This window comes from Carya illinoinensis, chromosome 3, assembly GCF_018687715.1.
Source record: "Carya illinoinensis cultivar Pawnee chromosome 3, C.illinoinensisPawnee_v1, whole genome shotgun sequence".
Lineage (NCBI taxonomy): Eukaryota > Viridiplantae > Streptophyta > Magnoliopsida > Fagales > Juglandaceae > Carya > Carya illinoinensis.
Window position 1 is genome coordinate 28,709,908 of NC_056754.1, and position 18,474 is coordinate 28,728,381.

The window sequence follows — 18,474 nt, forward strand, 5'->3', positions numbered from 1 at the left end:
GTATGTGTGTTCGAGAGAAGGGTTTTGTCGGTATAATCTTAAACTTAAAGGGAAAGTAAGACCCAAGACTTTAGAAACAAAGTGTGGGTGTAAGGTGATGATGACAATAAAGAATAATGGAGACAAATGGGTTGTGTCCAAGTTTGTACTCCTTCATAATCATGAGCTATTGACACCTTAGAGTACAAGTTTACTTTGTGGACATAGACGGGTGAATCTGGCTCAAAAAAATTTCATACAAATGCTAAATGAGTCGAGGATACCAACACATAAAATAATGTCCGTTTTGAGCAAAGAGCACGGTGGTGATTATAATATTGGTTGTATTTCTAAGGACATTCAAAATTATTTAGGTAATAAAAGGAAGCAACTTCTTAAAGAGGGAGATGCACAAAAGTTATATGAATACTTTTTGAGTTGCGAAAGTAATCATCCAGGCTTTGTATACTTGATCCTAGTTGATGTAGATGAAATTGCTTTTGGAAAGATGGTAGATCACGAGCTGCATATCAATATTTTGGGAATGTTGTTACATTCCACGCTACGTACCTAATAAATTGGTACAAGATGCCCTTTGTCCCATTCATTGGAGTTAACCATCATCATCAATATGTGATATTTGGATGTGCGTTATTGATAAATGAGAAACTCAAGTCTTACACATGGTTATTGAAAACTTAGCTAGAAGTTATGCTTGGCTGTGCTCCCTCTACAATAATAACTGATGATGACAAGTCAATAGCTAAGGCCATCAAGGAGGTATTGCCCAATACAACTTACAAATTATGCTTATGGCATGTCCTACAAAAAGTTTCTAAACATCTAGCTCATGTGTATAACAAATATCCACAATTAAATATGATTTTAGCCACTATATTCATGAGATACTCACTATTGAGGAGTTTGAGTTGGAGTTGATTGAAATGTTATTGAAGTACAAGTTGGAAGAAGATAGTTGGTTGCAAACTATTTATGTAAAGAGAGGAAAGTGGGTGCCCGCTTACTTGAGATCTATATTTTGTGCTGGAATGTCCACAACTCAACGAAATGAGAGTATGAACAAGTTTTGTAAAGACTATATTCGTTCAAGTACAATGATAAGTGAGTTCGTCCATCAATATGAAAAATCTTTTAATGCCCATTATCTAAACAAGAAAGAGAAAGATGTGAAGACAAAAATATCGAGGTCAATTATGAAAAATTTTTATAGTATTGAAGAGGCCGTGGCCAAACTCTACACAAGAAAATCTTTTTTGATCTTTCTAGAAGAGTTATTTAGTAGCTAACGGTTCAAGTTACACAAAACACATGAGGAAGATGGAAGTTAAATTTATTTGGGGGCTATTCCTAGGAGAGAAAAGCCAGCATATGAAGTAACACTTGGGAATGATAAAAATGTTGTGTGTTGCACATGTCTTAAGTTTGAATTTATTGGCTTTCTATGCCGGTACATCCTACACGTTTTAACAAGAAAAAATTGTTTGGACCTTGTATTACAATTATATGTCTTAGAGAGTTGGACAATCAAATCAAAAAGTCACATGCTACAAGGCATATGTGTCAATGAGGGGCCATTGAAGACAATCCCAATTGCATTTGATAAGAAACATCGATTGATGAGACAGTTTTATATAATTGCTAAAATGGGATAACTATTTATTAAGAAATATGAGAGCATGTTTCACAAGGAGTAGAGACTATTCATCAAGAGTTTTTCTTGATGAGTGATGATGATGATGATGATGGTGATGGTGGTAGCATGGAGGGACATGCAGTTCAGAGCCAATTTGTAACGTCCGTCCTTGTGGTGGGACCTTTTCAGTTTGATTTTGATAAAATTTGATGGGAATTACGATTCCTTTAAAATTTCTTTTCCATTCATGCCAGGATACAAAAAACCCCATCTTATAAATAAAATTCGTTTTCTTAATTAAAAAACTACAACGAAAAATATTAAACTTTCATAATTAATGTTTTTCATATAAAACATCTTGCCTAGGCCTTCATGCTCTTCCCCTTGGCCTATGCCTGTCCTGACCTTTTATGCTCATCTTGTCCCTAGGAGAGCACACATAAAAACAAAAATGAGTCGATGACTCATAAGCATTACTTCATACAGTTAAAATATAATAACATAGATTTTCAGCCATGCATTTATCATTCCATACATACATATCTTACATAGCATGCATACGTCTTTCTTTTCGTTTGAAAATGTTGCGAGGTGGGGTTTTTCTTTAAAACATGCTTTCTTCTTTAAAACAGCTCCCCACGCATCGCTGCCTTCATTTCTTAAAGAGTCTTTTCATGCATTTATCTTTTTACGTACATTCATGCATTCATACATTCATTCGTTCGCTTTTCTTACTTACGTACATTCATGCATTCAGTCAATTCATACATACATGCATCCATTCTTAACATGCATCCATTCATTTTTATCACTTTCATTGGCCATTGCACACTATTACACCATGTGTGCTGGGGTTAGCGGTCTTTTAGACCTGATTCCACCCGTGGCCACGAGTTGGGAATCCATTCCGTTAGCGTGTAGCACTGGGTGCACTATCAGTACTACTAACCTGGCTTTACAATCTACCTCATCCAGTCCATTCATTTGGTACCATTTTCATTCCAGTCCATATGGCCCTTACGTATTTTCATATATCATACATTCAGTCTGTTCATTCATTTACAGTCCATCCTTTCATTTCAGTCCTTACAGTTCTTACGCTTCTTACAATTCTTACGGTTCTTCATTTCTTTCGGTTCATAAAAGTTTTAATTAAGAAAATTGGTTTTCTTTCTTTTATTTTGTAAAATTCATTTTAAAAGAAGTTTCTTTAAGAGAAAATGGTTTTTTCTTTTATTTTAAGAAAAGTTATTCAAAAAGAGTCTGAAAAAGGTTATTTTAGAAAGAATCAGTTTTATGAAAGAGAGTTATTTTAAAAATTTGTTTTCTTTCTTTTCTTTTCTTTCTTTTCATTTTAGTTTCAGTCCTTACAATCCTTAACAGTTCTTACTGATCTTTTAAAACTTCTTTTCGTGAACATACATACAATACGTACAACTTATAGCATCCATTCACGTGTACATACTTTGGGTGCTTAAAAAGGGGCTACCAAGGAAGGCTGCTATGTACTTATACTTGAAAACTTATATTTATTCTTTTTCTTTCGTGAAGCATGTCTTGTGGAGAAAAAGTTTCATTTTCCTTTCTGAGAAAATCTTTCATTTTTATCTTCGTTTGTATATAGAAAAACTCTAGAAGAGTATGAATGTAATACTTACCTGGACTTCATGCCATACTCAATCCATTCAGTTCATTTGTGTGTGTCTTAGATGGCAACCTACATGCATATACATAACCTTACATCATCATCTATCTAATGTATAAGTAACTATTCTAAAAATAGAACTATGCCTCACTCGGAACACTCTCCGTCCATCCCTAGGCTCTTACATGCCATTTACTATATTAAAACTTTCGGGGTCTTATTCCTTAAAGTGGACATTCCTGATTCACCTTAGGGTTAAAACACTAAGACTTCTGTCTCGTTCTTCTATTTCCACAATCTGACGCATGATTCCGACCAACAGAGCCTTGCATCCCTACCTTAGACTATATACTCGTCACTACTTTCACGTATCCTAGCCCATACTAAATCCTCATTCCCATCTAGACTGGTTATAGGAATTCAGGCTATGGAGCTAAAACACCATGTAACCATGCTAATGACATATTACCCCATTACATATGGTAAACCTATCCGACACACGTGTCTCGCTATAGACACTTGTATCTCATCCCTTTTGATCATCTAAGAGTAACTTATAATTCCAATGAACGCCCGCTTGTATAAATAAGCTCCATACTCCAATACCAGCTTGCTCAGACCTGGTTGATAGGACTCTTCCTACTTCTCGGCCCTGTACAAGTTCATCCCAACACTTGATAGGAGAGGACTGCGTCCAGAAATGTACCTCTGTCACTCACAAAACTTGAGGCCAACCCCAAGTCACGTCACGACACCCATCATGCTTCCGCTACATGCTCTGGTACTGATCCATTACATCCTTATACTCTTAGCCATAAGTCAACCACAAGGCGACACTTGTCACCCCAAACTACAGGCCAATCACCATTACTTTGGGACACTGTTACACAGTTCCCGTCACTTAACAAGAGGATTGTATCCACAAATGCGCCTCTGTCACATTATGCAACTCAAGACCATTTCTCGAGTTACAGCACGATGCTCATCATGCTTTCGCTGCACTCTCTGATACCTTTTCACCGCTTCACACCTACCTTTAACCACAAGTCAGTCTCAAGGCGACACCTATTACCTTGGTCTACAGCCACATCACCACTACTTCGGGACACGGTACATAGTTTCCCGATGCTACACCATACACTCCATGCTTCTCTGCTATGACATCCAACCCTTCATGACACACCATCTGGTGTATCACAACATAGCACAGAGTACACTTACATGAACTCTCTTACATCCACACTACGACACCCATCGCTACGATACACACCTCACGGTGCATCGTTACGCGACATGGAGTACGCGTCACGCGTACTCCCTAAGCTACAATACTTATTATCATGACGCACACCACATGGTGCATCACCATACAACACGGAGTATGCTCCACGTGCACTTCCTTCATTCTACGCCACACATCATTACAACGCACGTCACACATCGCGTCGCTGCGGTATACGAAGTACTCTTCATGCATACTCCCTTCACACTTCATGCTGTATCACAACTACAGCATCCATCTCACGCCCATACTCATAGCACAGTCCACAATACAACATAATCAAGCCCAACATTTCACAACTACGCAGCGAACTCCACAAATACCAATCAACCACTTTAAACGACTTAACTAGAGATAGAGGATTATACTATCGACAGGATAACTCGTGCAACGCTCGCGTACGGTGGTTGTCCACCACGTAAGGTGGTGGTAACACCGCATACGATGGTTGTCCACCACATAAGATGGCAGTTTGGGCTTGAGAATAGCTAAGCATGGCCTCAGAAATGATCAAGGTGGCCTCGTGGTGGTCAAAAGTGGCAGAGCACGGTGGCATCATGCCGTGAACAGTGAATCCGAAATGGTGGGAGTTTGCTTGAGTTGGAAGAAGGCCATAGAGTTTCATGGAAAGCTAGGGAAAGGTAGAAGAAGATGTGGTGGAGTTGTGGTGGCAAGGTGGTGGCCATACAGTGGCTCACGACAGCGGATCGGCCATTAGAAGTGAAATATGGCCTTGGAGAGTGAGGGAGAGTGAGGGCTGTACATAGCTCCTTTGGACGTGAAATTTGTTGGAGAAAGTTGTGGTGAAGAGAGGAACACGGTGGTGGTGGTGAAACACCATGGGTAGCCATGTGCGGTGCAACCGAAATCAAGGCTATGGAGACCCATCGGAGAAACAAAGAGAGTTAGGGGAAAAGTAGGACATGGGAGGAAGCCCATGATGTGGTGAAGCCATTGGTGGTGCTTGGTGGCTGTTTTGGCCATGTATGGTGGCTCAAGGAGGAGAAAATGGGTGTAAAACCCATTTTGAGGGTGTTATCATGGAGGGAGGATGAGGCACGTGGGGGCTCTCCGGTGGGAGAGAATGATGGCCGGAGGGTGTTGGTCATTTAGTGACCTGAGATGGGACCATAACTAATGTTTACGGGGGCATGAAAGAGGAATAGGTGGTGTTACCCATTTTGGTCAAGGAGGCTGTGGAAGGAGAGAGAGAGAGAGAGAGAGAGAGAGAGAGAGAGAGAGAGAGAGAGAGAGAGAGAGAGGGCGTGTGGCTTGCCGGCTGGAGGAAAGTGTTGGCCGGCATGTGGGGAATGATCGGTGACCATCGGTGAGACCAACGATGGCTGGCGGTGGCTGGCTGGAGGTGCAACCCGTACGGTGAAGGAGAAGAACATGTGTACGTCGGGCATGGAAAGAAAGAGAGGAGAGAGAAGAGAGAAAAGGAGAAAGGAAAAAGTGAAGGGAAAATTGTAGGGTCCTGGGTATTTAATCCCAATCATTCACTTTGGGATCCTCAAAACGATCTAACGATGAATTTAAACACTGATTTGAAAACCCGTAAGTATTTTATTAAGACACTGAGAGGAATTAAGATAGAATATTATTTTACAAACTAAAGTTTATAAAATAATATTTCTTCGTCATTATTTAAAATGATAAAGTATCGTTAATTACTCAACGAGAATAAAATCATTTAAATTAAATAAGAGTTTTCAACGTAAAGTTAAACCTCTTAGTATTTTAAAACAACTAAAATATTTAATTTAAGTAATTATCCACAATTATAATATTTTTAGAGCTCATTAAAATATTATAATTGTGTTACATTAAAAAAAACTTATCTAATAATACTGGAAATATCTCCTATAGATATTTTCATAATATTTAAAATATTCATAAACTTTTAAAATATTTATCTTATTTTGAAATCCGCTGGATATCTTTTGGAACACACCATTGAGTTACAATCCGCTAGATAATTATTCTCAAGTTTCTATATGGCGTTTCTGACTAATTTAGCTAAAGATTATTATTATTATTATTATTATTATTATTATTATTATTATTATTATTATTATTATTTATTTATTTATTTATTGTAGTCAGGAAACGTGAGAAAACCATCTATCCAATATGTTGTCTTTATATATGTTGCTTAAATTCATATGGTAGGGCCTTTGGTATAGTTTACAAAGGAAAACTTCAAAATGATGAGTGGGTCGCCATAAAAAAGATAAATTATAGGGACACTAACAATACTAACCAAGTCCTGAAATTGCTCACTCCATAAGAAAAATAAATACAACTTGTCTTGATAATCCAAGTACATCTTAATGTAGCATTTAATGATTTACAACTTGTCTTGCACGTTCAACTGCTCTCATTTCATTTCTTCAATGTATTAATCCCAATGTTCGTTTACAACAATCCGATTGTTCCATTTCAAGATCAACTCATTCAAAAAAGTCACATTATTTTTTATCCTTGTAATTTGGACAATTAAGAAACCACTAACCAAAATTTTTTGGGTTGGCCGACATTCGCATTTTGGAGGGAATGCCACAATAACATGATTTTTGTCTTGATATCACATCATCTCCTACTCTCATGGACCGTAAGCTAGATGTAATGTCTCCTCCACTACTTTCCATATTGCCACGAGAGAGAGAGAGAGAGAGAGAGAGAGAGAGAGAGAGAGAGAGAGAGAGAGAGAGAGAGAGAGAGAGAGAGAGAGAGAGAGAGAAACAACCACTCAATCAACTAATAGTTGCATCCTGAGGCACTCAATATGATCACCAAATGCAATGCAAATCCAAAAGAATAAAAATATATAAAGTTTGATATGGTTCAGAACAAGTTAAATCGATGTACTGTTGGATTGAGTGCACTTATGATCTATATCTTTGGTCAAAATGATCAATGAGTTGTAGCAACAAAATCTATAGAGAATAAATCTGTTTACAAATCAATATATAAATCAAAGCTCCCCCATCAAAGATTTGAGATTTCATGCCTATTGACTAACTTGGCTGCATTTTCTACAACAAGATCAACAAATTCATGCATTTAATGATTAATGCCTACTCATAATTGAGCTGAAGAGGTAAGCACGTTGCCTAGACTTGTTGAAATTAAGTTCTAACTAGGCTAGTGGAAAATAGCAAACATCTAAAGAGTATAAATCAAGCTGATCAAAAGAAAAGATACATGTAGAGTAAGGGATTTGAACATCAAGCATCATCCTTATAACAGTTATAGCTAACAAATGTACTCATTCATGAAAAAAGCCCTATAATCAATTGTCAAAAGTTAGAGCACCTCAACTGAACCCTATCTCTTTCATTTGTGAATGTGATGAATTTTATCAGTGCAGATATGAGACTTTTGGCCCAAGGATGTGAAGTAAAAGAAACAAGGACAAAAAGTGTAGCTCATCTTGACTACTAATTTTTCCTTCTCTAAGGTTGCATCCCCCCACCTTGGTGTGCTGGATTTATATCATATTCCAATGGTGCATTTATCAAATCATTAAATGAAGATAAGTTCAAATTCGTATGAGTTCAAGAAAATGGTAGGGAATGCCTGAGAACTAATATTAGTGTGATCAAAATTAGTGTGATAGAAAACCTATCAAAAAACAAAAAAATAGTGTGATCAAAATGCGGCTAGGTACCACATTGGTTTCTATATAATATCCATAAACATGGTGACAACTTCCAAATCAGAAATTTCAAACTCTAGAAACCCTAAGGGCAAGTCTGCAATGTGTCTCACAAAGCCTGGGGAATTTGCTGATTTCCAAAGATAAATGAGATTCCAACAATCACAACGGCAAACAAACACAATACTTCAATCCAAGGCATTTAACTTTGATCATCCAAGAAAATGAATAAAACCCTAATCTCTAGAAAATAAAGAGAAGAAATCAGTAAATGCAAAGAAGAAAATACCCGCCGATGTCCAACTTGAGTCATTGTGGGCATTGCTTTTATTCGTCTTCAGCACCCACTTTTGTTCGTAGTGTAGGATCGGGCATGAAATGGAGAGAAAGAGGGTGGACAGAAGACACAAGTTCTCGAGTTCGAAGGAAATAGAGGATCGGGGAGGGAGAAAGCAGGAAATGAAACAACTGATCGGGTGTATGCAGATTCAAAATTAATCTTCCTAGAGTGTCTACATGGCACCCTATCATTGGCTGGTGTGAAAATACCTTTAACAATCATTTGGCCCCAAGCTTTTCTCTTATCAAGTTCATAAAAAAAATACCCATACGAAATTTCAATTTTAGAACATCAAGCTCACGGCAAAAATAGTCATACAAAACATGCATCTCATAACCATCAAGTTGACGAAAATCCAACTAGAAAAATAGAGAACAATGCCATGTAGAGAGTACCAAACCCTATACTTCATTTATTTCTTCATTGTTCTCGCCTCTTCAATCTTTCCCTGTATCAATCATTGCACCAGTCCCAACCCTAACCACATCCACGTTGTTGCCTTGCCTTCTCTTGTCACACCGCTATGGAAGTGAAATCCACCGCATCTTCAACTTCAAGGATGCAAGATCCTCTCTCTTCTAGTTTCTCTCTCTCTCTCTCTCTCTCTCTCTCTCTCTCTCTCTCTCTCTCTCTCTCTCTCTCTCTCTCTCCATTTCACAAGTCCCTTCTCTCTTCTATTATCATTTGTCTCTCTTTTGTGACAGCGTAGACCCATGGCACCTTGGTAGGTCTAGATCAATCCAATGATGGATCACTGCACCAATATTCATCCAAATCAACCCTAGGATGGACCATGGCCTTGCACACCTGAGTTTGTTACAGTTGTAGTTGTTCTGGTTTGTAATAGCCCCTAAGTTTGTTTACAATTTCAATTGTTCTTGTTTGTAATATGTTGTGCCTTTATATAAGATTTCGGAATCGTGTTTCTCCATATTTCATTCATTTTTCTTTCCTCTGCTTTGTTCATGCAAGCCCTTCTTCTTAGGAGTGAAAGTTTAAACTGAAAAACAGGCCTGGAATGGTCTAGTCTAGAACCGATTTCTATATTGTAAAAACTGGCCGAAACTGGTCCAGTTTCGTTCATATGTTTTTGGCGATCAAACCAGACCGGACAGGTTTAAAAATATATATAAATTAAATTTTTAATATTATATAAATAAGAAAATATTTTTTATATATAACTTTTATATATAAAATATATAATTATATATGAAATTTTATATACAATATATAATTATATATCATTAATGAAATAATTTTATATTATAATTTCTAACATAAAACTTTAATATTAAATATGAACATCTGTAATTTGTTTGATCATATGTTATTAATATAACATATATATATATATATATATCAATTACATTTTATGGCCTAATAAATTCTCAACATATTCCTTTTGATAAATACATAATATATTAGTAATATTAATATACATTAGTGGTTTGTATATATTATCTAGGAAAAAGAAAAGAGAAAACCTTCCCGCAGGCACGCCCTATCTTCTAATAAAAACGGCACCCACTAAAATTTCGCCACGTAAGCATTCTATTTGAAAATCATGTACCTGCGTTATACCCAATCTCCCGATTGTTGGACTTCCCCCCTTCCCTCTGTCATTTCGTCTTTCTCTCTCGCCCATTTGCTCTCTCAGAAGAGAGATAATGTGCCCTAGCCCTGCTGCCGAACCCGTTTCCTCCCTCCCTCTCTCATATTCTCTTTCCCCCATTTGCTTTATCTCAGGAGCAAATTATGTGCCCTAACCGTGCCACCGAACCCCATTATTTGGTCTCTCTCATGTGTTTATAACCTTCCCAACGAAACGCCTCCTTCCCTCCGTCGCCTCTGCGGTGCCTGTGCAATCTTTTTGGGGAAAACGACCGGCACCACTCATTCCCTCCGTCTGCGGTGGCCGTGCAATCTATTTGGGGAAAACGTTCCCACCGGCACCACTCCTTCCGGCCGTCTGCTGTGCATCTAAAAATCTCCTCTGTTTTGCTGTTTCGGTGAAGTCACCTGTTTTCGCCGTGGGTATATCTTTAATTTGCGTTATGATTTATGGTGCTTTGTTTTTAGGTTATCATTTAAGAGTACTGCATTATAATTTTGTGCGAAGATTATTCGTGGGATTTTAACATTTCCATGCCTCGTTTTTTTTTTTTAAGTTATAGTGCCACCGACGACGACGATAGAGACTCTGGTATGCCCTTCGAAACTTAATCTCTGTGTTTGATTGTGGTTTGATGCGATTGGATTGTGGTTTGATGCGATTGGATTGTGGTTTGATGCCATTGGATTGTGGTTTGCTGCCATTGGACTTGATCTGAAATTGGATTGTGGAATCTGGGAAATAGTCTATTTGTGTTGGCTGGTGTTTAATTGAGCACCATTCCCCACATGAGGTGCTTGGTGATGGTCTTGATTTTACTCTTGAAATGGATTCCCCAGCACTTGCACTCCTGTTTTTGGTGTAGTTAGGCCTGGAATTATGTTGGGTCGGCTGAATGGCTTGATATGAATCTTATGATAATGACAATGGTTGGTGAAGTTGAACTTGTATAGTATAAAAACCAGTGGAAAGAGTTCATTGCTGATTTTTATTTTTCGCTCATGGCTAGGGTATTAGCATAAGCCTTTGTGACAAAAAGGCCTGTTCATTTTAATTTTAAATTGACATGTCAAGGTGCAACCCTGGTTTCAATAGATACATGTAAATAATTTGACAGATAATTTGGAAATAATTTTTTTGAGTTTGTTTTCATCCAGCACCTTGTATAAAAAATTTGACAAATAAGGGTATGCTAAAATCTTGTTTGAGTCTCTTTTCTTCTACTGTTTTTCAGATCTTTAGATTGAGGTTATTGTACTTTCCTTTTTATCAAGTACTATGCCATGATGTGGTTTTGCTAAAAAGGATAAACTAACAATTTTCTTTTGTAAGTACAGACTTTTCAGAATTAAGCATTATGAAATACGAAGACAGCAGTGACAGTTTCGAGAGGCCATTCTGCTACTGTGGGATTCCATCTAAGCTAAGGATTTCGGGCAAGGCTACTAGTTTTGGCAGGCGCTTTTACAACTGTCCAAACTATAAAATCAAGAAGCAATGTGGATTCTTTCAATGGGTAGATCTTGAAATGGAACTAAAAATACATGTTGCAAGTTGACGTTAGAGCTAGCTCAAAGAAGGAACAACATATTAAACCAAGAACGTGTAATCACTGAACAAGCCAAATTTACCGCTATGGAGAAGAAGTATAAGGGAACGCTAAAAGCTTTATTGTTGTCATGGTCTTGTTTTGTACTGACTTGGGCTGTAATAATCTTGTATCGTAGCAACAATTATGTATGTAGGCCAATAGTTACAACCTATGGGTATTAGGCTGTTTGTGAATTACCACCTGTATTTTTGTTGATACTAGTACTTTTGGGATGTAATGATACTTATGTTAGAAATGTAATGATACTTATTTTTTAATTTCTGACTTTGTGCAAAATACATGCTCTTATTCCAGAAACTGTTGGTAAAAAACAGTGCCAAATGTCTATTCCAGAATCTGTTTGTAGAAAACAGCAATGAACTCTTTGCCATTCGGTAGAAAACAGGTTGGTCTGAAAATGCACATCATCAATATTACACTTGCTAAAATCTGGAAATGCTAAAATCTGAAAATCTGAGTTGTTGACATACATCATCAACATGGATGGAACTTGCTAAAATCTGAAAATCTGAAAATGCCCAACTTCTAAAAATCTCAAAACATACATGATCAACATGGAAAAAACTTGCTAAAATCTGAAAATCAAAACTTGCCCAAAATCTGAAAATCTGAAAAATGCTAAAATCTGAAAATCTGAACTTGCTAAAATCTGAAAATCTGAAAACATACATGATCAACATGGAAAAAACATGCTAAAATCTGGAAATCAAAACTTGCCCAAAATCTGAAAATCTGAAAATGCTAAAATCTGAAAATCTGAAAACATACATGATCAACATGGAAAAAACTTCCTAAAATCTGAAAATCAAAACTTGCTAAAATCTAAAAATCTGAACTTGCTAAAATCTGAAATTCTGAACTTGCTAAAATCTGAAAATCTGAAAACATACATGATCAACATGGAAAAAACTTGCTAAAATCTAAAAATCAAAACTTGCTAAAATCTAAAAATCTGAACTTGCTAAAATCTGAAATTCTGAACTTGCTAAAATCTGAAAATCTGAAAACATACATCATCATCATTACACTAACTTGCTAAAATCTGAAAATCTGAAAACATACATCATCATCATTACACTAACTTGCTAAAATCTTAAAATCTGGAAATGCACATCATCAACATTACACTAAATTGCTAAAATCTGAATATCCAATAAATACATAACATTTCCACCATCACATTCGATTACAACACATTTCCAAAATGAACATCTCCATTGACCCTACGGAATCGAGCCATCATTGCAATCCTCCAACTTCATCTCTAAGCCAACCAATACAATTCTTCCTTGTATTAACTGTAACATAAGAAAAAAACACAAAACAAAACAATTACATGCAGATAAGAATAATTTAAAAAACAACACCATCACATTCGATCCCCATATCATTTAATGGCACCAACCTCATGTTTGACCCGACGGATCCAAGTTTTGAGATATGTTCCCACCAGTATTTCCAAGATCCCTACATAAAAGATAAAAAACTATAAAAAATTAACTTGTACTGATTAAAACACCTTCTATATTTTTCAACACAAATTTGAAAAATTTGAACCAACCTTACTGAAGGACAGTTGTTCTTAGCATGACCCTCAATCTTGCAAATGCTACAACGCCTTTTTTTCGTGCTTTGAGTCTCTTTCGGATTTTTTGCTCTCAACGCTTTTGGTCGGCCCTTCGTTGGCACCCTTGGAGGATCTTGTAAAATTTGAGAAAAATTTGATACAACTTGGGATTTCAACACTTGCGAATCATTCTGTGACATATTTCCACCTTCTATATTTTTTTCTCCCTCAATATCTTCCATAAAGAGCAACTCCTTGTGGACCTTGTCTAAGGCAAGAGAGAGGTGGTTGTATTTCTGTGGTGATTGTGAGCCAAGTTCGGCAATATCATAGAATTGCATCATCAACTTGCTTTTTCTCATCATTGGATCATCGTGTGTCATTACATGGCCATCGGAATTTGGTATGTCAAGAATGGCCCGACTCTTAGCATTGATGGTCCATCTCTCTAGAATATAATGATGTGGCAACATATCTAATTTCGATTTCTTCCCAAGGACACATAGAACATGCCTACAAAGAATCCCCACAAACTCAAACATATGGCATGTGCATATTGCCTTCGCATCTCCACTATCCAAGGTCACATGATAAATAGGTTGCTCTTTGCCATTCGGTATGACTCCGTATATCCTTCTTTCACCCTCTTTTCCAACTTTGGTTGGAATGTACCGTTGGCTATTAAAGAGCTCATCCTGGAAGATCATGAAGGACTTCCTTGTATAGACTGAGGCTGCATCTGATTCAATTTTCCATAAAGTTTTCATAACAGCCCGTGTCGATTTTGTTTGCACGTCCTTCTCTTTCTCCTTGAAATAACGTGCATCTAAGGCTTTCTCATATTGATGCACAAAATCACTCACCATCGTGCTTGAACGAACATAATCTTTAAAAAATTTATTCATGCTTTCGCTCCTTTGAGTTGTTGACATACCAGCACAAAACGTGGTTCGTAAGTAAGCTGGAACCCACTTATCCCGTCGGTTATAAAGATTTTGCAGCCAATCATTATCTAGTAGACTATACTTCCCTAGTATTGAGCTCCATTATTGCTCAAACTCATCAGTCGTAATTGTCTCATGGATACAATGACGGAAATCTTTTTGAAAGTCCGGAAACTTGTTATACACATGTGCCAAATGTTCTGGAAATTTTTGCAAAATATGCCATAGGCACAACCTATGAGTTGTATTTGGGAGTACCACACCAATGGCCTTCGCCATCGCCTTGTCATCATCAGTAATTATGGTTGAAGGGGCACGCCCAAGCATAGCCTCTTGCCATGTTCTCAGTAGCCAAATATATGATTCAGCTGTTTCATTAACTAACAATGCACAACCGAACATGATTGTTTGGTGATGATGATTAACTCCTGAAAATGGGACAAACGGCATCTTATAAATATTTGTCAAATATGTCGCATCAAAAGTGACAACATCCCCAAAATATTGATACGCAGCTCTTGATCTTGCATCTGCCCAAAAGCAACTTCCCATACACCCATTCTCATCAACTTGCATGGAATACACAAACCCAGGTTCTTTACACTGCCTATCAAGAAAGTAGGCATACAACCTTTGTGCATCTCCCTCTTCAAATAATTTCCTTCTTTTATTTCCCAAATAATTCTCGACGTCCTTACCAATACATCCAATGTTAAAATCACCACCTGATTCTTTGCTCAACACCGACATTATCTTCCTTGTCGGTACACCGGACTCATTTAAAGTGAGAATGAGTTTTTTTTGGACACGTGTTACGCCTCTATGTCCACGAAGCAAACTCGTGCTTCTCGGTGTAAGTAGCTCATGGTTGTGTTCACGGACAAACTTGCATACTGTCCACTTTTCACAATCCTTTTTTATACACATCGTTGCTTTACACCCAATTTTTGTTTCAGCAGGTTCAGGAATTTTTCGTTCAATTTGTTTCTGACTTTCACGCCGAAATCCTTCCCTTGAGCAAACATACTCTACTAGAATTAGTTTTCTGTCCTCTTTTGATAATCGAGTATGGTTGGTCCTCGTTGCAAAACCCGTTCGTCTTGCATACGCCTTGTAAAATGCTTGGGCGTCTTCTACCTCATCAAACTCCTTCCCAACGAATGGCTCAAAAACACCACTACTTGAACTGGAAATATTATTAATTCCATCTCCTACACCCACTCCATCTTCCACATTCACACAATCTTCCACATTCATATCATCTTGTTGCACTCTAGAATCAGTCTCAATAGTATCATCTTCAATATCACGGCAATTTCTACTCATCATTACATCAACTTCATCACTATTCGAACTCGACAGAATATCCTTCATTACAACATAAAACAAAGAAAAATATTTAATGTCGGAACAAATTAATTTTTAAGAGTTTCTTATCTTGTAGGTTTTACACAAGATTAAAAACAGTAGCAATCTTTGAAATAAATTTCTGCCTTCTTCAACATTACATCAACTTCTACTTAATGGTTGAAAGATCCCCAACATATTAATCGCTGAAAGATCCTCTACTTTTTACAGTATCTATATGATGAAATATGTAAAATATAAACAACAATCTTAATAAATTATAAGATCCTCTAGCTTTGCCCCCCCACCAGCATATTTTCTGTGTAGGGTCTTGGTTCAAAACACCACAAAAACATTTACCTCAATTTATATTCATCAAAAAAAAATATATTAATTGGGTATTTAATGTCAAATTAAAAGAAAAATTAATTTGAAAGCGTGATAATTATCCATTCTCACTACTACAATGCAAGAGGGTGTTAGTGTGAAATTAATTATTCATTTTCACTACAAGAAGCATTCAGTTCAAAAATATCTATTTGAAAACCAAATCTCAAAATTAATTTCATTTTTACCTCTAATTAATTAATCATTCTCACTACAACCATTCAAAAAAATCACTCTGAAAAACCCAAATCTGAATAGCTGTAATTTTGTGCGAAGACTTACCATGTGCGGGTTGTGAAGGGTGCGACAGTGCTGAAGTTTGGGCGGGCTGGAGGTCTACGACGGAATAGAAGGCTGTGCGGGGCAGTCTCGCCGGTCTGGTTTGCAAGGGAGTTTCGCCGTTACACCGGAATAGCAGACTATTCCTTGTGCAGTTTTGCCGGACTCGAATCGCCGGTCTGGAGTGCAAACGAGTTTCGACTTTACACCGGAATAGATGGTTGTGTGGGGTTGCAGTTTTGCCGGAAAATAATCGCCGGTCGAGAGTGCAAGGGAGGGCTGTGCGGCGGCGCTAGTATTTGAGTATAGACGGGAGGGAAATGGACTGGTTTCGGCTCCATTTGTTTTAATTTTCCAATCGTGTGTGATGCGGTTCATGTGTACTAAATGTGGATGGCTGACGTGTCACTCTGTTATTTGCTGCCGTTTATTGAGGGAGAACGGCGTGACCGCCTAGAAGAGTTTCTGAAAAGAAAATCCAGCTTTTAGAAGCCAAAAAAATAAAAGAAAATTAGATTACTTGTGTGTTGTATTTATCTTTTCAGTTCTTGTTTTTCAAACTAATAATATTACAGCATATATTAACTCAATACTTGTGGACCTTTTTATTCAAGACTTGACAGTTTGATAGTTTTGTTAAAATTTTAGACTTGGTTACATTTTTTCCTAATTAATTGACACTTGATTAAAACGGAAAACCAAACCGAACCAATAAAATAAAAAAATACCAGTTTAGCGGGTAACTGGTGCAGAATCAGTTTTTGAAAATACAAAATCAGTGTAATCGGTTCGGCTTCAAAAATTCTACAAAACCGGACAAATTAGACCACAACTTTTTCCAAATTGTTTTCTTTGTGCCAAATTACGCTCGTTTGCCTAGGTGGTGAGCATTTTTGTTTGTGCTTTGTGGCCTGAGCACTTTTGCTCACTCTCCGTGGCCCGGAGTACTTTTACTTGCTTTTCATGGGTCAATAACTTTTGGTCACCCCCTCAGGGTGCGAGCGTGCTCGTTATGGGCCAAGCACTTCACACACTAGCACTTTTTCTCTCCTTAGGGATGAGGCAAGCACTTTTGCTCACCCCTAAGACAAGCACTTTTGAATACATCAATTTTTTTCCTCAAATTGCAATTTAATTCGAAATTAGGCACGTGCCCTCCTACCAAAGTTGTTTTAAAAACAAGAACATAAGTACAAAATCAAATAAATAAATTTTGTCTTGCATGCTAAATGTTTAAAAGGAAAATGTTAATTCTATTGTAAATTAGACACTGATTATACTATTTTAATCTTATTATTCAAGTCTATTAATGTCACTAATAAGTTAGGCAATACTTATATTATACTAGTATAATTAGACATTAATGAATTAGTAATGGTTAATAATAAATATTAAATTCTAACAATTAAGTTTAGAGTTGAAAATATTATAATGCGAAATGTTGCGACTAAACTCTGACTCAAATTAATGAATCAAAAATCTAGTGCAGTTTTACCTGCAAGTATACAGGCGTTGTAGTATCTTACAGGATCGTATCCACAGGGATTGACTTTTGTGATAAAGAAATAAATTCAGACAATAAAATGAAATTACTAAAAGAAACGTACTATCAAATGAAGATTGATAAAATAAATGGAAAAAGACTAAGGTTTCGAGGATCCGTCTAATGATTTATGATATTGTTTCCGATCAATTTACTACAATTAAACTAGAATAATGATTCCGTTTAATTGGTAGATTTAGCATTTAAGATCGAGAAAAACAGACGCTTATGATTGAGCGTGAACGATTGATGATTAAAACATTTACAAATCTATTTGAATATCACAGGGATTCCTCAAGCATTCACTGTATTCGGAAATCACAATGAATCAAGACGAGTATATAGATAATCAAATTTTTCAAATAAAAATCTTTCAATCAATCAAGCTCGCAAAATAGATTTTACGTCGATTCGGAAACAATATGTAAATCATTAAACTTTACCTCTAACCTTAGTATGAAAATTTAGCCAAACAAATTCATTGCAAATATTATAGAAATCATATAAATATTATTCATTAGAAAACTAAAATGGAATACAAGAAATACTAGGTAACAATTTTAGAAACAACAAAATTTAGAATCTAGTCAACCTTGAAAGAATAAAGTTCACAACATAATTA

General features: G+C 36.7%; 1 protein-coding gene and 1 long non-coding RNA gene across 2 annotated transcripts; both read right to left on the reverse strand.

Moving 5' to 3' along the window:
* Positions 1-12,784: 12,784 nt before the first annotated feature.
* LOC122303996 lies at positions 12,785-13,760 on the reverse strand. Its single transcript, XR_006240883.1, has 3 exons — positions 13,347-13,760; positions 13,191-13,252; positions 12,785-13,083 (listed from the first exon to the last, which is right to left on the reverse strand). It is a non-coding gene; the product is annotated as an uncharacterized LOC122303996 (long non-coding RNA).
* Positions 13,761-14,398: 638 nt separating this feature from the next.
* On the reverse strand, positions 14,399-15,670 carry LOC122304694 (protein FAR1-RELATED SEQUENCE 5-like). The gene has a single exon (XM_043116959.1). The coding sequence runs from the start codon at positions 15,668-15,670 to the stop codon at positions 14,399-14,401; it is 1,272 nt and encodes a 423-aa protein (XP_042972893.1).
* Positions 15,671-18,474: the final 2,804 nt, after the last annotated feature.

What these genes read in the sequence shown, in the direction of transcription:
- LOC122304694 (XM_043116959.1), bottom strand. Translation starts at nt 15,670, where the DNA reads ATGAAGGATATTCTGTCGAGTTCGAATAGTGATGAAGTTGATGTAATG.